This window comes from Papilio xuthus, unplaced genomic scaffold (assembly GCF_000836235.2).
Source record: "Papilio xuthus unplaced genomic scaffold, Pxut_1.1 DF826776.1, whole genome shotgun sequence".
Classification (NCBI taxonomy): domain Eukaryota; kingdom Metazoa; phylum Arthropoda; class Insecta; order Lepidoptera; family Papilionidae; genus Papilio; species Papilio xuthus.
The window spans coordinates 252306-273824 of NW_013531873.1; the positions used below are offsets into that span (position 1 = coordinate 252306).

At 36.0% G+C, this 21519-nt stretch overlaps 5 protein-coding genes across 7 annotated transcripts in view; 2 read left to right on the forward strand and 3 right to left on the reverse strand.

Moving 5' to 3' along the window:
* Window positions 1-409: 409 nt before the first annotated feature.
* On the reverse strand, window positions 410-6691 carry dsh (Segment polarity protein dishevelled). Of its 2 annotated transcripts, none has more exons than XM_013318849.1 (9): window positions 5714-6691; window positions 4925-5096; window positions 4175-4333; window positions 3743-3888; window positions 3109-3260; window positions 2404-2505; window positions 1806-1888; window positions 1223-1385; window positions 410-636 (listed from the first exon to the last, which is right to left on the reverse strand). In XM_013318849.1, exons 1-8 carry the CDS (start codon window positions 6596-6598, stop codon window positions 1225-1227), a joined length of 1860 nt encoding a protein of 619 aa, XP_013174303.1. In that variant the 5' UTR covers window positions 6599-6691; the 3' UTR covers window positions 410-636; window positions 1223-1224. The 2 variants fall into 2 exon arrangements, with proteins under 2 accessions (XP_013174303.1, XP_013174302.1); XM_013318848.1 differs by having other exon boundaries at window positions 1223-1388.
* Window positions 6692-7214: 523 nt separating this feature from the next.
* On the forward strand, window positions 7215-9600 carry LOC106122788 (uncharacterized). Its single transcript, XM_013318882.1, has 5 exons — window positions 7215-7375; window positions 7471-7559; window positions 7733-7854; window positions 8188-8264; window positions 9015-9600. Exons 1-5 carry the CDS (start codon window positions 7291-7293, stop codon window positions 9152-9154), a joined length of 513 nt encoding a protein of 170 aa, XP_013174336.1. The 5' UTR covers window positions 7215-7290; the 3' UTR covers window positions 9155-9600.
* Window positions 9601-9896: 296 nt separating this feature from the next.
* Window positions 9897-14399, reverse strand: l(2)k09848 (WD repeat domain 74 lethal (2) k09848). The gene is made up of 7 exons (XM_013318852.1): window positions 14269-14399; window positions 13668-14048; window positions 13244-13424; window positions 12510-12605; window positions 11779-11977; window positions 10647-10801; window positions 9897-10160 (listed from the first exon to the last, which is right to left on the reverse strand). The coding sequence occupies exons 1-7, from the start codon at window positions 14324-14326 to the stop codon at window positions 9914-9916; spliced, it is 1317 nt and encodes a 438-aa protein (XP_013174306.1). The 5' UTR covers window positions 14327-14399; the 3' UTR covers window positions 9897-9913.
* A 484-nt stretch (window positions 14400-14883) lies between these two features.
* LOC106122780 (uncharacterized) lies at window positions 14884-16858 on the forward strand. Its single transcript, XM_013318872.1, has 3 exons — window positions 14884-16186; window positions 16314-16501; window positions 16670-16858. Exons 1-3 carry the CDS (start codon window positions 14978-14980, stop codon window positions 16767-16769), a joined length of 1497 nt encoding a protein of 498 aa, XP_013174326.1. The 5' UTR covers window positions 14884-14977; the 3' UTR covers window positions 16770-16858.
* A 997-nt stretch (window positions 16859-17855) lies between these two features.
* The window catches only part of LOC106122815 (transcription elongation regulator 1), a 25365-nt gene continuing 21701 nt past the window's right edge, over window positions 17856-21519 (reverse strand). For both annotated transcript variants that reach the window (XM_013318914.1, XM_013318913.1), the window contains exons 18-22: window positions 20597-20851; window positions 19970-20092; window positions 19321-19485; window positions 18672-18841; window positions 17856-18006 (exon numbers count right to left, since the gene is read on the reverse strand). In XM_013318914.1, the coding sequence (XP_013174368.1) occupies window positions 17880-18006; window positions 18672-18841; window positions 19321-19485; window positions 19970-20092; window positions 20597-20851 (840 nt within the window). In that variant the 3' untranslated portion in view covers window positions 17856-17879. The remainder of the gene's footprint in view (window positions 18007-18671; window positions 18842-19320; window positions 19486-19969; window positions 20093-20596; window positions 20852-21519) is intronic.

Consider the following 21519-nt stretch of genomic DNA (forward strand, 5'->3'; position numbering starts at 1 on the left):
GTAAAAGCTTAAACAAAACTTGCAAAAAAAATATTTTGTAAAATAATAGAAAAATGGGACACTCTGTATATCAAAAAAATAAATAATTACAAAATAGATCGTAAATAATTTATAATCATACAAAATAAAATACTAAAAATATCAAATTTTTGTTGCCGCTTCTTATATTTAGTAGAGAAAAATTAAGGGGGATTAGGATTAAACTTTAGGGTCAAATAAAATATTTTAATTTAGACCCAAATTCAGATAATAGATTGATCTGAAATCACATACATATATTTAGATGAGAAACTAAGAAAACTTAAAAAGAAAATTTTAGCATTAAAAAAAAATTGCGATCCCTCGATGTAATATAACTCACAAATCGATAAAAAAAATGTAGTCAGAATATTTTTTTAAAAACTTTTTTGTAAGTAACATTAACGCAAAAAATCATTTTTTTTACTATACTTCTTGACAAACAAGTTATCTGGTTAGGTTTAATTTTTAATCAAAGCATTTTATAATTTTTTATCCTATTCCCCCCCATTTTTTTCTCATTAGTACCGCTACAGAACAACATATGACAGACATACAAGACAACTAGACGATTTCTATATGTATTTGGCAGTATCGGACCCAGGATATACTTCTTTCCTGTAAAAAAAATTACAAAACTCTACACGTCTTTCTTCAAGAATTTTCGTTACCAAATTTGTCCTAAACACCTTAACTTAAATAAATATTTTCGAATACATCAAAAAAAATTTTTTTTTTCAATTACTTTTTTTTCATATATTTTATCAATATTTTTTCAATACATACATAAAAAATAATGAATTTGATAAAGCATTAATAATCATTTTGCTGCATTCATTGCAAAATGGTCACAATTATAAGGAAGCAAGCACTGAGGGCTGTCTGAGTAAACTTACTATGTATGTATGAATGGATGGTACACCATACCATGCTTGACCCATGTGGTTTAGAGATCAAGCACTTGACTTGCAATCTGCAGATCCTGGGTTCCATTCCGATTTACATATGTACATTTATCTGACGTTTTTACGATGAAGGAAAACATAGTGATGCTGCACATATCTGAGAAGAAATTCAAAGATATGTGTGAAGTCAACCCGCACTTGGTCAGCGTAGTTGACTATGGTCTAGTCACCCTTAACTTAGGGTAGGCTGCGTGTCTCACAGTGTGGATGTATAGTGGTGAGGTGATGATGACACATACCGTTATAGGAAGAGTACAGGTCTGTCAGCGGCGCGGTCACTGCCGCTGGAGTGTGAGCGCCTCGTCCCCCCGCCGCCCCCCGCACCACCGCCCGCACCTCCCTCCGCCACCACGGAGGCACCGGACCCGCTAGACGTCGACTTCACCTCACCCTCGCGACCCCCTGCTTCATACATAAAAACATACAAGCATACATATAACAGAAATTAAAAAAATCATCGCTAAAACAGCTTTTTGGTACAAATTTAGTATTTAGCAGTATTAGTAGTTATCTAAATTCGCCAAAATAGCGAAGCAATCGCTGCCCGTAGACATCCGATGTAGATGCGGTACCTACATAATAATCGACAGAAAAGAGGACACACAGAAAGAGAATATTTACCCTACCTATGAGTCTACTCCATCAAATCCACATCTCCTTCCTATCCTTATAAGAAAATGAGTAGGGAAAGACTAAAATTAAGCCTTAGTCCTAATTAAATTTAGTAAATAATTATTTTACTTAGGCAGTTGTAAAAAAAAATGAAAAAAAATATTTTTTTCTTAAAATCAGAGTTAGGTCATCATACGTAGGAGCACTAACCTGTATGCTCCTTAGCTGTGAGATGATCTGAGCCCGCACTGGAGCCCCCGCTACCTGACAGCACGCTCTCCTCACGGTTGTATCTACAAATATCAATTTTATTAATTATACTAGCTGTCGACCGCGACCCTGTCCGCGCTTCCAGAGAACATAGTCTGGATACGAAGCCATAGCTCACATAAATCCTTCATCCAAAATTCACATATATTACATAAGCAAAAGAAAAAAACTAGAAACATTTAAATCTCAGTAATATTACAAGCGTGAATGTTTGGATGGATGGATGGGTGTTTGAACATATCTTCGGAACCGTTGAATGGATCGCGATGAGATTTGTCATACATATAAAACATAGTCTGGAAGAACACATAGGCTACTGAGTTTTTTTTTTATAATACAGCCATGACGGAGTCACGGGCGACAGTTTGTATAGTAATAAAAAAAGTATTCAATTTGTCTGTATTTTTTTTTATATTAATACGTAAACTAAATATATATTTAGTAACAAAAAGATCAAACCAACAACTAAATTTAATTATATAATAATGTTCATAATTAAAATAGACTGAAACAGACAGTGCTAGGTAAAAAATCTCACCCATATATAGTATGTTCACTGGTTACACAGGATGTATATTTAAACGGTATGGGCTGGTAACCGTACGAGCCTGCGTACGGCATGTAGCCGGGACCCATCATACTGTGGAACAGACAAACATTACTGTAGCATTGTGTTATATTTGGCTCCTTCACATGACACGTGCTACCGGTCCAAAGGTCCAAAGGTCAGTCTAACCCAACTCTCTCCAGCATACACTTATGATGTGTCAAGACAAACAACATTACGTAAATGAAAACTTGATAAAAATATCGATGTCTAGGATTTTTCGTTATACAAGTTCGACACATAAAAAATATCTTTAAATAAAAAAAAAATTTTCATGGAAAAAAAAAAATTTCAACTACAAATTGCTACATTGTAGATAATAAATAATAGATTTTTGCAGATAAAACTAAGATTTTTATCGAATAATAAAAAAATCGACAGAGTAAAGATTTTTTTAGATAATTCTATTTTAGCTGATTTTTACTTTTCAATGCAACTTTTTTCTATAAAATCTCTATAATTACAAGAGTATTTTTTTTGTTAAATTTTAAAACAATTCTTGATGTAAAAACATTGCTATATTAAGAAAAGTATTTAATTCTTTTGAAATTGAAACAATTCTTTAGTAATTTCGTACCTTATATATCTTTTATGTTTTTTTTTATTAGTATTTGTGTTTATTTCTTTTCTACTCACTTTGGATTAGGCAGAGGCGCTAATGTATCTCCGGCCACACTATCATTGTCTCTGAGTCTGAGAGCCGCCATGTCAGCGCACAGTTCACCCGCAACATAGTAGCATTGCTCAGAGAATGTTATCTTGTTTACTGTATGACGGATGAAACCAGCCTGGAAATTTTACGAGAAGAATAATTCACCAAAAAAAAAAAATTTTTTTTTTGTAAAATGCAAAAAAAAAATTTTTTTTGTGTAATATGAAAAACTTTCTTCACCCTATAAATGCAGACCATCCTACTTAGTGAAAATCTTACTAATATTATAAATGCGAACGTTTGGATGAATATTTGAATGTATCTCCGGAACGGCTGAACGGATCTCAATGAAATTTGTCATAGATGTAGAACATAGTTTGGACGAACACATAGGCTATTAATTAAGTTTTCCTCAATCCTGCGCAGACAGTTGGACAACATCTAGTAATTGTCGAACCACCAAAAAACTTACAACTTACTAGAAGATTGATTTAACGAAATAAACAAAGTCGTAGGCCACGGCTAGTTTATATCTCTACCTATAATACTGAAAACAGTCATATCTGTAAAGACCTAATGCAAGTTTGAACGGACGGAAGTTAGTTACGTCGGACATACCTTAAGCATATGAGAGGCATATTTCCTTGCATCTCTGCGGTCAGCTATACCAGCCACATGCTGCAGGATCCAGTCCACCACGTCAGCGCCAATAAACGCGTTCGGAATGGTTATCTTCAACCACATACGATCTCTGATCTCCAGACCTATGGAGTACAAAATTTCATAACTTTATTGCCCAACTGCCTTGGAGAATAGCTTACTATTTACTAATATTATAAATGCAAATGTTTGATGTATGGATGTTTGTTTGAAGGTATCTCTGGAACGGATCAACAGATCTTGATGAAATTTGGCATACATATAGAACATAATCTGGAAGAACACATAGATTACTAAAAATGTTTTTTTTTTTAATTCCGGACGGACGGAGTCGCGGATGACAGCTTATTCTTAATATTAATTATGTTAAAAAAAACTTAATAATCTTACCACTATCAGGGCGCAACATGGCTCTGACTACAAGTGCCATGTCCATACTGACAGACAATGGAGGCTCCGGTGGCATTGATCCGGCGTCTGAACCTGGGGCGCCACCGGGCGGCGGCGGGTAGGCCTCCCGTAGGGCTGCTGTGTGAGCCACCCATGCACCTGAAAAATTTGATTTTTGATTTTAGTACATGGCACCTGTACTTATGAAAATATCAAAATGGCCACAGACAGTATATAGGGCCACGTCTTTCCTACTCTTTTTATCAATGGGAAGTGAAAGGATACAAGGATGGTTTCCAGTACACTTCCTCTTCCCTTCGGTCTTCCTTGCTTCTTGAATTCGCTCCTCCTGGCTTCCCTACTTGTCAGACAAAACACTGACATAATTCACAGTAAAGTCGTCTTGTATATGATCTTGTTGAACCGGGTGTGTGGATCATTCACGCAGCATAAATGCTGCTACAGTCTACCATTGTTAAAAATAAATTATCTGGTAAGTTTCCTCTGACACCCTGTTCCGTACTACGGCACCACCGGCGGGGAAGCAGCGCGGGGGTCCCTTCCAGACCTCACCCGCCGCCCCGCGCGCCCTCACACCGCGACCTTCAGTTGCGCTTCAGCACTCCGCGCGCCGACACATCAATCATATTTGTCTGTTTTGTACATCTTTCATTCTTATTACAATCATCAGCAACCAACCAGCCTTTCATTACAACATACAGTCCACTCGCTCCACACACCCATACTTACCAGGATCTATAGGTCTGACAGGTTCAGTTCTTGGTATAGTAAAGTATCCCTTAGGGTTGGGGTCCCAACACTTTGCCACAACCAGCTTGATAGGCCCTGGCTTCTGCACCACCTCACGGAGAACCCTCACTGCCTCATCATTTGTCATATCTTCAAAGTTTACATCATTTACCTGGAAATATGTTAAAACAAAAAGTTTAGTCATGAAAAATTACCAACACAAACTTTTTTTACATGAAATTAATAAAAATTCTTTAAATAAATTATGGGTCATTCCAAAATCTCTATTCCAAATACCATCAAGAACTATTATGGAGTTATGTGGAATTAACTATATATTAGTAAGATTTTGTAAGCAAATAGGTGTAAATTAAGTAGAAATAAATCTTAAAAAATTACAAGCAAGGGGAGAGCGCAAAATATTATTTAACATACAATATTATGTACTTGAAAATACATTAAAATACTTTGATATATGTTTACATTGATTGAACTGAACAAAAAAAAATTTAACTTTATCTCAAATTATTCTCTGTTTAAAATATTACAATAAAACATATTCGTGTTATCAATTTTTACATATTCAAAAAACAAAATAAAAATTACACTTTAATTAAAAGATCACAAAATTGTCAAAAGATAATAAATAACAACAGTAAAAGTGTTTATCACTACTATGCAAGTATAATTAATTTCTATGAACTATATCTCTTGTTTACGTAACATATCTAATAAAATATTTGACACATCCTATCAGTAATAATATATACCACTTATATATCTACATACCTGTAGTATCATATCTCCTGGCTCTATCCTTCCATCCAGAGCGACAGCACCACCTTTCATAATACTACCAACGTAGATCCCACCATCACCACCCTTGTTCGACTGCCCCACAATTGAAATGCCAAGGAAATTCACTGTATCCATGTTCAATGTCACCGTTATTATATGCATAGACATAGTAGAATCTGTTATAGAAGAGTAGGAAGAAGTTCTTGACATAACTTGAGGTCTTTTCCGTCTTCGTTGGGGACGTTTACGAGAACTGACCTGTAGATGAGATACACTACTGCATTCTGTAAGCGCCCGGTCCACAGATGCGTTAGTATGTCTTCCAGTAGTCGTTGTAATTTCCGACTGACTGTCGAAGAGACTAGTCGAGTCCAAATCGGAACTAAGAACAGACGCTGTTTCGTATTCAAGACCATGATTTCCATACTTGGAATGTCCATTAATTCTTAAGCCTCTGTATTTGTATTTATCACACGATGCCCGATGTCCGGGACGTGAACTAATAGTACTGTCTGTGTCCGTACATGTATCTCTGGTTAAGGGAACAGTTGGAGCACCGTGGGGATTAGGTTTTCCCTTCCCAGCATTACTATCCGTACATTGTGAAGCACCGTCTGAAGGGTTCGATCCCTCTGCAGACACCAGCCATGACACCACACGACCGTTAAAGCACGGAAGATGAGCACTATCATCGATAATTTCCTCTTTCACTACACCAAAATCATCGTCCATCGATTTGAAAAAGAACTTATAGTTAGGCCTGTTCAATTGATTTTTAAAGTCTAGTAAAGTCACTTTCTCCGGAGATATCGGTATTTTAACTAAATAAGGAGTCTCCTCGTCGTCTATGTAGTAAATAACTTTCGTCTCCTCCATTTTAAAACATTTATTATGGAAAACTAACAACACCCTTAGGATCTATAAATATCGGCCGCCATCACAAAAATGGCGATAAACAAGATGCCCTTATCTGTCAATACGCGGCGCTGCTATCGAGAGATTTATGTCCTCGAATAAATCTAGAAGTTTTGGTAGACTAAGAAAACAATTTTAGATACCTATTCTGTTATTTAGTTTTGCATATCATAGCATTTTTCAATACATTATATATTCAATATTCAAAGAATAGCTTATTATTTTTTTTAACCTTTATTTAAAATTACACATTTTTTGTAATTAAGAAATATTGAATCTGTATTCCCTTTGATTTTAATTTTTTTTTATCTGTCCCTGAAGGTTTTTCCAGTTGCCATTTTCGTAAGTTTCCCTAATTAATTCCAAATTAATGAACTAAATTTGAACAAAAGACCTTTCTCCCTAAATAAGTTCCGTTGTGTTCTTTCCTTCTTCATAGTCTTTATTATTAAAATTAGTTAAAACGACTATAGTTCGTAATAAAATTACACAAAAACCAAATACTTTAATTTTGGCTACTAAAGAGCTGAGGACAAATGTATTAATAAACTGGTAACCCAATATTTGTACCGACTTTTTTAAATTCAAAAGATAGTAAAACTTCAAACACTTATTTTAACTTTTCTTGTAATTCCTTGAATTGTTTACTTAAAATGGCTCTATCAACTCATATAAAGGATCAGCCGTGGTATTTACAAATAACTAAAGAAATAAATGAATTGCGCGATGTACTTGACGGTAAAAATGTCTACTTTGTTTACTATATTTAGGAAGTATATATGTATTTAAATGTAATTTTATTTTATTTCTAATTATTATTTTTGTCATTTCAGATAAGATTAATAAGCAACGAGAACAAATAAAGGCATGCAAAAAGAAAAATGAGCTAGACAGTAAATTTGCATTAGAGCTGAAATTAAATGTAAGTTCATTTTAAATTGAAGTCTGATTGACAAATTTCCGTATGTTTTATTAAAAACCAAACGAAAACTGTAGATAAATATAAAGTAATGCTTATGATGCAATATGTGACTTTTTACAAAGACTTTATTATGAAAAAACATGTAAACCTGACATGTAGTTTTCACCTTCCAGTCTGACCTGACACAACAGTTAGCTGAGTTGAACCGTCGCGGGACTGAGCTGGATAGAGTCTGTGGGAATTTAGAATCTCTTACTATTGCAGAAGGAGATAAAAACAGACTGGATAACGACAAGTGAGTTTGATTTAAAGTTTAAAGATTTTTCTCCATTTACATTGTTTAATTTGAACAACTAAAAGGTTTTTAATAGTTCTATTTTAAGTGCCATAGGGTTTATGTTGTATTGGTATAGAAAAGTAGGAGTTTTGATTTTTTTAAGCCTTTAGTTTTCTGTAAGCAGATAAAATAAGCATTTGAAATTGTTAATTAATATTTAAATTATTATTAAAAAGAAAGAAGATTTGTTTACATTGAATAGGCCATGAAACTATTGAACAGATTTGAAAAATTCTTCCACTGTTAGACAGCTACACTATGCAACAGATAAAATGTTATTCAATGTTTCAGAGAGACATTCCAAGTGGCTAAGGAACTGACGGGGATCAGATTTGATTTCTCAGCATCACCAAATGTTGCCAAAGGCTGTATCCTTTTTATAAATATTAATTTTACTAAGAGAGAACATTTCAACAAATTATTTATCTTATTTACAATAGCTGTTGTTCACATTCAGTATTTATATAAACTTGATAAGTAATCAATGTGTTTTTCCAGACTATGTTCTACATTTATGCCAAATTTCATCATGATAAGTTTAGAAGGAAGCCATTTGGCAGATTCTTACAAACATTTATCCATCCATTCAAACATTGACATTTGTATAAGTAAGATTACTAACATAAGTATATTTTAAAAATCAGTTTTACTGATGTTAACTTTCTTCTTCTTTGTAACTATCAGTGTCAAATGTTATGACAATTTAAGTTATAATATTATGTCAATAGATGGCGGACCGTATTACTAGATCGCGGTATTATTTGGTATATTTATTAACTTGCTGATTGCATTTCATTAAAATTTATTACTCATAAACGAGGTTCAGGCTAAGCGCCATCTGCGCTCGGCCACCTCAAGCCCGGTGAAGCTGTAAATGCCTCCTCAAGGCAAACAGTGATATAACCAGTATTTTATTGTGATTACTCGAGACAACTCCAGTGAGAAGGAGACTTTTTGAGACTGCTTTACAATTAGCTTTATGTCAATATTGCTATTTTTAGGGTTCCGTACCTCATAGGAAAAAACGGAACCCTCATATTTGTTGTCCGTCCGTCTGTCAAGAACCTTTTTTTTATTAAATATTTACTTATTTTAAACATTCCTTAACATATAAACAGATATAAAGAATGAATCTCGAAGACTTCTGCAGCCTTTTGAAATAGAAAATGGTGATAGTGAAGCTCTGTGGTCTCTGATACAGACCACATCAACACAGGACTGGCCAACAGACAAAGAGAACTTAGTGCCTAATAAATAAGAAAATAACAAAGTTTTTGACATTTACATACAGTGACATAAGTGATTTTATATACGGAAGTCGAAAAATGTGGACTACTAGCTTTTGTAAGCAATTTTTTCAGTAGAATTATAAAGAAAATTGGTGAAAGTATTTCATGTGTTACATGAGACTATGTTCTATATCTGTGCTAAATTTTAATAAGATGTGTTGAGCCATTGCGGAGTTATCTATTTAATATGTAAATCATATGTATCCCTCGGGAACTGGACACATTTCCGGAATCACAGGTATCCTATTTGTTCTCCCAGACTATGTTCTATATGTATGACAAATTTCATTGAGATCCAAAGAGAGAATGTATGGATAGAGAGTTGTATGAAAATTAATTGACATTTCAACTTGTAAAATGCAACTTTAATTCAAAAATCTCTACAAAAACATTGTCTGTCTCTATTATTTTAAAGAGAGTGAAAGGGATGACAATGTTTTATAGATTTTTTATCATAAATAAAAACCTAAATTATATTTTAAATAAATATTTCATAACTTGATTAGTTTAATTTTATTCATCAACTAGCTATCGCCCGCGACTCTGCCCGCGCGGAAAAAAAACATAGTAGTCTATGTGTTCTTCCAGACTATGTTCATTGAGGTCTGTTCAGCTGTTCTGGAGATAGCTTCAAACAAACATCCATACATTCGCATTTATAATATTAGTAATATTAATTTGGACATTTAAATAATGAAATAAATGTTAATTATAAATAAATTATATTTCTAAGCATTATAAAAAACGCTTTTAGCTTTCTTCTCTCTTTTCCTCTTCTCCATTTTTCTCTTCTGTCTCTCTGTGCTCTTCAGCAGTTGCATTATCTTTGCTTCTTTATCTTCTATGCTGTCTTCTATGCCCACATCAGTGCTGCCCTCTGTTGATGGTTTCACTTCTCCAATGTCCTCTATTTTTGTTTCCAATTTTGTATTTTCCGTTTCTATATCATTCTGATCCTTCTTTCGACGTTTCTCACTGTAAATGTATTTAAATATATAAAAAGATAATAAGTAATTTGAAGACATATTAAGATTTGGTGATAGTTGATATATATAAGAAAAATTTATTTATGAAGAAACTAGCTGACGCATGCGTCTCCGTCTACGCGGAATTAAAAAAAAATGAGTATCCTATGTGTTACAGACTATGTTCTATATGTATACCAAATTTTATCAAGATCCGTTCAGCTGTTCCGGAGATACTTTCAATCATACATCTAAACATTCGCATTTATAATATTAGTAAGTTTGGTTACTAATATTATAAAGCGGAAGAGTTTGTTTAAACGCGCTAATCTCAGGAACTTTTACATTTTGTTGGATAATCCATTTATAGAGGAAGACTTTAGGCTATATAACATTATGCTGCGACCAATATGTTTTTTCAAATTCCGCGCAGACAGAGTCGCGTGCAACAGCTAATGACTAATGGCTCTTTTTGTCATAATAAACAGTTACTCACCGCACTGGCACCATCTCATCGAACAATTCATCCAAATCATCGGAATCTTCCTCTTTGATTTCTTCCTGTTTCTCCTCAAACTGCGGTGGATTGAGCAATGGTGTTGAAGTTGCTGTTTGTATTAATACATTTGATGGTTTTGATGTTACATATAACTGTAAGAAATATATTAATTTAAAAAAAACATAACCGAGCCTCTTTTATATGAATCTGGGATCTCTGAAATAGTGAAGTAACCGTTGCCCATAGACATACAAGTGCATATGCGTTGCCTACCTTTAATCGACGGAGGAGAGGATGCACAGAAAGATAATATTTTCCCTTTCCATGCATCCTCTCATCCGGAAAATCCATTCGCACTTCCCATAATTTCCTTATAAGTAAAAGTGGAGTGTACAGAGAACTAAAATTAGGCATGAGGCATATCGCACTCCAGACAGGACAAAATCACATCTCAAACACCGAAATCGATATACTTGTTTGCAAGGAAGTCATAATGAAACTTATAGACAATTTATAGGCATATATAAATTACAGGTCGAATGCGATCAGATGGATGCGAGGAGTGCGATTTACAAAAAAAAATGTTTTTTCATCATCAAAATGGCGAAATTCAAATAGGCTCAAAATACAAAGTGTCATAGCCGGTCCATTTATAAATCAAATCAAATTTTTTAGCTATCCAAAGGGGACCTTGCCTAAAGGGACTCCTTTTAATAATATATTTTAGTAAATTATTTTATTTAATATCATAGATTTAAGACTATTCATTAGATTCAGTGCGTCGGTGGCTCAGTGATCAAGCAATTGACTTGCAATCTCCAGGTCCTGGGTTCAAATCCTGCCAAGTACCAATGTGTTTTTCAATTTCCAATTTACATATGTACATTTATCCGATCTTACGGTGATGGAAAACATCGTGATGCTGCACATATTTGAGAAGAAATTCAAAGATATGTGTGAAGTCAACCCGCACTTGGCCTGTAGTTGACTATGGCCTAATCAACCTTAACTTAGGGTAGGCTCCGAGCCCCTCGGTGTGGATGTATAGTGAGCTGATGATGATGATGATTAGATTCTTTGTTAGTTTATAATGTCAATAATATTAGAAGATAAAACATAAATATGTTACCTTGTACACCAACTCCTTGGTATCATAGCTATGAACCCGCAGATGTCTGTCCAAACTTGTAGTCACAACTAATCTCTGTTCTCGATTTATACCAATATCTGTAACTCCTCCAACACTACCTTTGTAGCCTTTATCTGGTTTGCCTCTGCGCAGATCCACTTGGTGAAGTTGACCTCTACCGAAACCTACTAAAACTTGCCTGTGAAAAAAAATAAGCTCCTTTAACTCCTGTAGGAAGCAGTAAATTAGTAATAGGCTTATAATAGACAAGGTGATAACTTATCATCAGGTCACTGAACATCCCCACTGAGGGTCTCGGAGCCTACCCTAAGTTAACTATAGTCAATACTGGCCCAGTACAGTGACTTCACACATATCTTTAAACTGTACAGATATGTGCAGCATCATGATGTTTACCTTCACCATAACGTCTGATAACTGTACATATGTAAATGTAAAAACACATTGTTGCATGGGATTCGAACCTAGGACCTACAGATCACCAATCACTTAACCACTGAACCTAGTATATAATTAGTAAAAAAGTTGCTGATACATAGCCTTAAATTAATGTATAGAAAGGATGTCCAGAATAAAGATATTTCCCCTGTACATCCCCTCCACTGATACATCCAAGTACCCTTCCTACCATATTCTTCTATCATCATGTTGTAGTCTGACAAAACCAGCAAAATGTTATAAGAACAAGTTTGAATTTGGGTATAACTAACCTGTCATCAAAGCTTGGTTGTAAGCAAGTAGCTGCCATTCCATTCTGGAAGTCTACGTTACACACCGGTCTTCTTTGTGCTCTTGTATCATATAATCTGGAATTACATTAAAATATTTATTATTAACTAGCTGTAGGCCGCGATTCCGTTCGCGTGGATATATAAAAGAGCTGAATTAGTGTAGCCTATGTGTTCTTTCAGACTATATTCTATATGTATGGCAAATTTAATCGAGATCCATTCAGCCGTTCTAGAGATATATTCAAAAACCCATCCATCCACATCACATCCATCTAAACATTCGCCTTTATAATATTAGTAAGTTAAATAAAAAGCAGCTCTTCAAGGCATAAATTCGAAAAAAATAAATAAATAGTATCCTATGTCCGTCTCCATGTTCTAAGCTACTGCTGGTATAAAATTCTCGTGTCACAATTTTCGTTCCCATACTCCTTCGTAACGGCTTGATCGATTCTTATGAAATTTTGTGAGCATATTGAGTAGGTCTGAGAATCGGCCAACATCTATTTTTCATCCTCCTAAATGTTAAGGGTAGTCCATCCCAAAATTTTAATCGGACGGAGTCGCGGGCAACAGCTAGTATTAGTACAATTATTAGAAACATTCTGTAATGGAGTGGTCATGATGCATAAAAAATGTTATGTCCTATGTCCTCATATAGCAGGGCATAACAACAACACTATTATTTTACCAAGTAAATATATAGTACTAACCTGACATAGCCATATCTGGAACAAATAGCTAATATATTTCCTCCCTGTCCCGGCATAAATGCTAGATCTGACACCCAGATAGGAACACGCAGTTGCAACCAGTCATTTGGTCTGTTCTTTGCAGAGAATACAGGTTCTGTCTCACCAAGACGCCATACTTTTAAGTCATTCTCTTGACCACCTAATAAGTAAAGTTCAAGGAAATTCATAAATGATAACATCTAATTCTTTACATAAAGGGAACTTATTCAATAAAGTTAAATGTGAGCAGTGGTGTCTCAGGGGTCAAGCACTTGACTTGCAATCTGCAAATACTGGGTTCGAATCCCGCCATGTACCAATGTGTTTCTCGATTTCTGATTTACATATGTACATTAGTGCGACATGCGACACTTTAATACATAATTAAGACAAAAACTTTTACCTGTAGCAAACAATGTTGTATCATCTTGAAATATTCTCATTTTGTCAATTTTCCCTCCGACTGAGATAACAGATTCATTTGTTTTTGCACAAATCTTCACAAAACCGCTGCTAACACCAGCAAGGAGTGTATTTTCATGTTGACCAACACCAACAATACTTTGGGTATCAACATCCATCCTGTATGATTTAGTAAATTTGCCTTGTTCTGTGTCATAATATTGAATTACACCATTTTTCTTTGCTAATATGATTTCTGTTTGATGTTCGTTACTCCATGACATTGCTGTGATGCCATCTTTTTTCTCCAATGATTTAATACTAACTAGATTTTCTAAACATTTCTTACTATTCTTTGATGACTCGGTGTAGTATTTGACATCTGAAATCAAGGATAAGGTTTAATTATTCCGTTTACGCACGTTACTCATTGTTCCTTCAAAGCGAGAGAAAGAAAAGAGCGCTATTTTGACTTTAATGTTTTTGTTACTTATTGTTATTGCAAACGATTACGTGTATTTAAAAATCTTAATTCATGAAAGCCGGCAAAATATAGAAACTCATATTCTCTTAGGTTGAATGTAATTATATATTATACTTACGTTTGAATGATCCGATATGGCTTGCGATGAATATATCAAATTGCTTGTCTTTCAACATTTTATAGCTTTTCACATTTAAAGAAATATTATAATTATAAAACAGTATAATTCAACACATGTGAATATTTATGTCAAAGATAAAATTGTCAATTTTTAATATTTGAAGTTGTCAGATTAGGAAAATGTTACCATTTAAAAACAGCGATGCTTTGCAACGGTTTGCTAAGATTATTTAAAACTTGGTGATAAAATGCCATTATGCTCTTAATGCAACGAAAATTGATAGAGTTTTAAGTGATCTTATTTCGCTTTTGTTAGAATATATTCAATGAGAATAACTGAATTGTTTTTACCAAAGAGTATATAAAACACCATTGTGGTATGTAAAACAATAAAAGCGTCATCTTTTGTTGAAAAGGAAAATTAGACCACAGTAAGTATTTTATATTTATCTATATAATGATTAATTAAAAATTAGAAGAACTGTTATGAAAATTCTTTAAAAAGAAATATGAAGTTAAAAAATAGACTTTCGAATTAAATCTGTAAAATTAAATCTTGTAAATAGACAAAAAGGTTTCATATACAAGCTGTTTACGATAATATTTGCTGTCATAACAACAGAAAACAAACAAAAAATAAACAAAACATCTTTGAAGTTTTTCAAATAATATAAAAATACAACTAAGTATTAAGTTTCTCCATAAAAATGTCGTCTTTAAGTGGATACGACACTGAAGCTGTCGGTTTTGATAGTGTTACTTCCGAGAAAAAGGCGGGAACTGAAATTTCAACTCAGACCAATGATTTTAAGGAGTACGGTGTTGGTTGCCAAACGGTTACTTCGAAAGACGTTGGCTGTTCCGCCGAACCCGAAGACTTGAACGCAGAGGACGATGTACTCAAGGAGTATCCACCACCAGGTCTAAATGCGTTCCTAAGAAAGGTAGTACCCAGCATGATGGAACAACTAGACCAGAATGAAAAAGATATGCCGTACAACTCGTCAGACTCTGACGAGGAAGAAGCTGTTACTGCCAAGATCCTTCAGGAGATAAACGTAGATGGACAAGGATTAGGCGCTGGTGATCACCACTCTTCTATCCTGGGGGTAACTTGGAGCAGCACCGGGAATACATTAGCTATCTCCATAGGTAAAAAGCAGCACGAGACCTGGTGCGAACAACAAGGTCAGATCAAAGTCTATACCATGAAGCACTTTGAAGGAAGTAAATTGACCCATGCTCTTGATATAATGGAGAAAAATTGCGTGACTGTGGTGAAATATCACCCCGCTGTGTCAGCACTACTGGCGTACGGCACAGCTTCTGGAGAAGTTGTGCTAAACAACTTAGTAAATATGAGTCTGAACTCTTTTAACGACCGCTTATCTTCACCGTCCGGTTGCCACGGGTCACGTCGCGTGTCGGCGCTACACTGGGCTGATGCTAGTCTTGCGAATACTTTCCTAACGATGCAAATAAATGGAAAAGGCAAACGTCGAGGAGCGGCCGATCAGGTGCTCATATCTTCTGGTTGCGATGGTGCCATCAACGTATGGCAAGTAAATGCCAACTTGAAGATATTTGAGAATGTCGTCTGCTATACTTTGAATGCAGGAAGGAAACCAGCGCCGGATATCACCTGTTTTGACTTTAACAGGAGATACTGTCTTCGGCGTTTCGATGAGAAATTGCCCGATGATATATTTGTCGTTGGATGTAAGTCTGGACAGCTGTATTTATGTAAGATCAAGGGCTGTGGAGACGGGGACGTAGACCCGGTGCACGAGGAGTTGGAGGGGCACGGGACCTGTGTGCTGGGAATCGAGTTCAGCTGCCACAAGCCGGTCTTCGTCTCAATGTCTATGGACTCGGAGTTGAGGGTCTATTCTGTTAACCAACCTTGTCCATTAAAGGTGAGAAATTAATTTTGTTCAATAACTTTTACTGATAACAAGAGATTTCAAAATTGTCTTCTGTTCTGTTATAAAAATACGGTCTTTCATTACGTTTAAAGGTGATTTTTCTATATTAAATCATCAGATCTTTTGCCTGGACGTGGCTATCAGCTGCATGGCGCTGCTGGGCACCAGCCCATGCGCGGTAGTGGGGCTGACAGCTGATGAGAAGGAGGCACTTAGGGTCTACAATGTATTCAGTGGGAAGCAAATCATAGTAGACGGCTTCTTAGGGCAAGCGGAGGTTACTTGTGTTGCTGTATCTCAGAGCGGGTGAGTGAAAATTTCTTTTAGAAATAATACCTTTACTTCTATCCAAAAATAAAAAGGCACAGCTTATTGATGTTAGTGACATTTGTAATCAAATGTTTATCCGTCCTATTGACATTGTTCATCAAATGAGCTTCCGTTCTATTGACATTTATTTTATTTTTTTATCAGGTGTTATAGGATCGTAGCTGGCAACATGGATAACACGCTACGCGTCTGGGAGTTTCCCGCGCTTCGCTTCAAACTGTCATCAGAAGATTATTACTTTTAATTTATCTTAAACTTAATGTGTACTCAGCAAGTTGTCCGTTTAGTTATTTTTTGTTACCGATAGAATATATTTTATGTTTATTATAGTAATTTTTATTTGATTTGAACCCCGCCATTAGACTATTGTATACTATATCCTAGTAAACCTTAGTTAGAATGGTGAAAGAAATATTTGTAAATTAATAAAAATCTGCTGACAGGAACTTGAATTGAAGTAACGTAAGATTTGATACACTATTTTTCAGACTTATCATGGATTAATCAGAATATTTTAGAAACCGATTAAAATCAACACGATTCTAAAATTATTCGTTCGCTTTATAAATACCGATTGCCTTTTTTTCATTGTTATCTTTAAATCAAAGAAACAAATATAATAATGACGTGGCATTAAAAATACCGAATGAATTTGGTCATGAAATGACATTGAAGCGACTTAAACACGTTAGGTTATAATTTATCTTGTTAGATAAGGACATTGTCCTTTTCAATCTTATGGGCGACTTAACCCTTTTACTAGTGGTGTGTTTATGTGTGCCAACATTTTTATGATGACCTTAAAACACGCTTTAAGTTATTTCAATAACTGCAAGAGGAAAATCCATGAACAGAATTTAACAGAGCTCATACTGGTGTCGGCAAGGATATTGCCACCATGTTGTTTTTATTCCACCAAATATGATTGTTTTTTTCTTTAATAAAAGTTATTAAAGTATCTATAATAAACAAAAAAAACGAGTTTTTATTTTTCCGAGACACAAGATTGCTTCTACTCGTTAAAGGGTTAAAGTAATTTACAACTTTTTGTTTTTTTTTAGAACAGAAAGGGGGCAAACGAGCAGCGGGAACATCAAGGTGTTCAACGACGCCCATGGACATCAGCAATACCAGAGGAACCGCAGATGCGTTGTCGGCCTTTGAGATGATAAGCTCGCGTCTTGAAGGACCCTAAGTCGTAGCGGTTTGGAAATACCGCCGAGGACAGACCATTCCTATGTAATGCTTGACTGGTACGATTTACTAAGCCGACATATTTGTAAAAACATATTGAGGTTATATTTATAGGTAGAGTATAAAATAAATGTTGAAATTGTTGTATTTTATTTATTATCTATTTAGGTCGCCGCGTTGGCTCGCTGGCAGTGGGCGGTGGTGGAGGTCCCTTCTTATGCAGCTCTTCTAGGTGCGCCATTATAGTTTGTAGCCGCTCGCCCGGCGCGTGCTCCAGTGCTGTATATCTTTTAACAAAGAATTCTAGATTAAAAAGTCTTCTTTCCTTTCCATTTTCTAATATGGGAAGGGAAAATAATTTTAGTTTTTTTTTTATATCAAAAGGTGGCAAACGAGCAATCGGCCACCCGAAATCGCTGAAATAGCGAAGTGACCGTTGACCCATAGACATACGTAATTGCATATGCGTTGCCTACCTTAAATCGACGGAGGAGAGGATGCACAGAAAGAAAAAAAAATCCCTTCCCATGCATCCTCTCATCCGGAAAGTCCACTTCCACTTCCCATCCTTTCCTTATAAGAAAAGAGGTGGGAAGGGAAAGAGGACTGAATAAGGCCTCCGGGACGCACACTCATCAGCGTGTAGTTGGAATAGCTTCCACTTGAGGCGTGTCTTGTGTATGGTTGTGGTATATCAGCGGACGAGTCGGGACAATTCCTGCGAACATGTTAAAGCTCGCTCTACCACTGTAGTGGGTCAATAATATTTAAAAATAATTTTATAGGTATAATTTAATTGTGTAGTTACTAAACATACCTTGTACATGAAAAAAAATTCTTTAATCCATTATACGGAGTAAAAAAAATGTCTTAACCTTTTAAATGCCACGAGCAACACTTAGCTGTAACCATATCGTGTTACGCTGCAATTTGTCACTTGACCACATGTTACCTGGTGTCATGCTGCAGGGTGTCAGTGATGGCATTAAGCGCTGCGGGACTCTCCTTGACAGCGACAAAGCTGCGGTGTGTGATAGCGCGACACTCCAGCAACAACTGTCGTAGTGCAGCCTTCGCGCTGCTCTGCTTGTCGCGCTGGTATTCACGGAACTCGCGCTCCATCTAATATAAATTGAAACAGAGGTCATGATTAACTGGTTTATAAAAAATCTTATTAATATTATAAATGTGAAAGTTTAGATGGATGGATGTTAGAAGGTATCACCAGAATCATGGATCTTGATGGAAGTCATATATGTAGAACATAGTCTGGAATAACATATAGTCTACTTATTAAGTTTTTCTTTAATTTCGCACGGTCAGAGTCGCGGGTGATAGGTAGTTTATAAATTATTTATGACAAAAAAGAGTTAAATTGCTTTTAAATCGCCCGAATGATGTTTAAAAACTGACTGATGACAGCTCACTTGACACAAGCGCCATCTACTTAAAGTTTTCAATATTTCTCCCCATTAAAGCATATATCAACCTTATTTCATCTTAATATATTTCAAACGGGGTCTTAGAAACCCACATTTCGCACCGCAAAACACAATCTCTTCTCTATCAGTTAAAAGTGTAGTTTGTATGTATGTATGTACCTGTGAAGCGCTGGCATAGACCGGTGCTGTGGGCTGCTGCTGGAGCTGGTCTTTCACCTCCCGCCAGCGCGCGGTGCTCGTCACCCCGAGCTCAGTCAGCAGCGCGCGCAGCTTGTCCCGCCTCTTGCTGGATAGCACGCTTATGTGCTGGGAGAATAGTCGCTCCTGTGAGGAATATCACATTCATTTATAAAAAAAAATCGCCGGTGGGGTGGAGGCAGTCAACATTAGCAAGCATTGTTACCCCTCCCAGTATTAGATTTTTTTTATAACATAAGGTGGCAAACGAGCGAGCGGCCAACTGAAATCACTGAAATAGCGAAGTGACCGTTGCCCATTGACATACGCAATTGCATAAGCGTTGCCTAACTTTAATCGACGGAGGAGAGGATGCACAGAAAGAAAACATTTTTCCTTTCCATGAATCCTCTCATCCGGACAGTTCACTTCCACTTTCCATCCTTTCCTTATAATAAAGAGGTGGGAAGGGGAAGAGGACTAAATTAGTCCTCCGGGACGCACACTCATCATCGTGTAGTTGGTATTACTTCCACTTGAGGCGTGTCTTCTGTATGCTCGTGGTATATCACCGGACGAGTCGGGACAATTCCTGCGAACATGTTATTATAAAGATCGTAGTGTAAATTACCTTATCCTCTTTGGAGAGTAACTCAGCTAGTTTGTAGCGATGATCTTTTTTAAGCTGTTTCTTTGCTTCCCGCCATGTCAGGTCCGGGTTCCGCACCAAATCCGCTAATAGTGCGTTGAAGTGCTGCAAGTGAATAACACACTTAATACTAAGGGAATAAGATCTATTTTACTATACCTAACTTTCTCTTTTATTATACATTCTAGAACATTTCGACAATTCGTAAAGGTGGTGCCTAACTGTAGGTTTCTGAGACTAAAATCTTCGCTTAAAACTTATTATATCTGTTTTATCAAAGATAATTTACAGGTATGACGATATTTTATAGAGATTTTGATCTCCAACATAACCGAAAATGGGGCTGTACAAAAAATTACAGCAAACGAAGTCACTTAAACGGGTATTTTGGTGTCAGAAACCTACGATTAATTATTTATCATTTATTTATTACGTGAAAAATTGAAGAAAATCAGCCTTATTTTGGATTAACTTAAGGTACGCTATATTGACTCGTAATACAAAAAACGAAACTAAGTTTTATACAAAACATAGCAAATTATACATCTACCCTACAATATACAATATTATCGACGTTTTACAATTTACCTAGTTAAATTACAAACTCACTTGTACAGCCTCATCTCGCTTGTGATATTCCCGCTCTTTATCTCTATCTCGCAGGCTGGTGGCGAGGGCGCGCTGCACCTCCTTCTCCCGCTCCTTGATAGAAGCCTGCGCGCGCATCTGTCTGTCCCGCTCGCGCGCCGCCGCCGCCTCGCTGCTCTCCTCCACCTCCGTCTCGCCCTCCGCCTCCACCTCACCCTCCACCTCCCCATCACCGGCTGTTTCCTCCGCCTCCGTGCGGGACGTGTCGCCTTCCTCCTAAATGATTACACAGCGTCATACATACAAAGTGTGATGTTTTATATACAAAAAAAAATGTTTAAAGAGAACGGAAAAACAAGAGCCATCACAGCTACAGACAAAAGAACGAAACAGACTTTTTTTTATATATTTTACAGATATTTGTAAGTAAACTGACAGTCATCCTTAACTTAGGGTAGGGTCCGAGCCCCTCGGTGGGGACGTATAGTGAGCTGATGATGATGAAACTGACAGTTGTCAATGTCACACACTTAAAACCTTTTTATTGTTTAATTATATAATATTTATATTTTATCCGACAAGATTTCCTTTTTGTACCAAGTCTTTGGGAGGTAATTTTCGGTTCATACAAGGACAGAGACGGAGCGTCAATTCAAAATATAACATAACAAAATTCAACCTTAAAGTCTACATCGTAACGCGCAAATCACTTAAGAGATTTTAAAATGACGCACAAATCATCAGCTCACTATACGTCCCCACTAAGGGGTTCGGAGCCTACCCTAAGTTATGGGTGACTAGGCCATAGTCAACCACACTGGCCAAGTGCGTGAATTCACACATATCTTTCAATTTCTACTCAGATATGTGCAGCATCACGATGTTTTCCTTCATCATAACGTCGGATAAATGTACATATGTAAATCGGAAATGGAAAAACACAT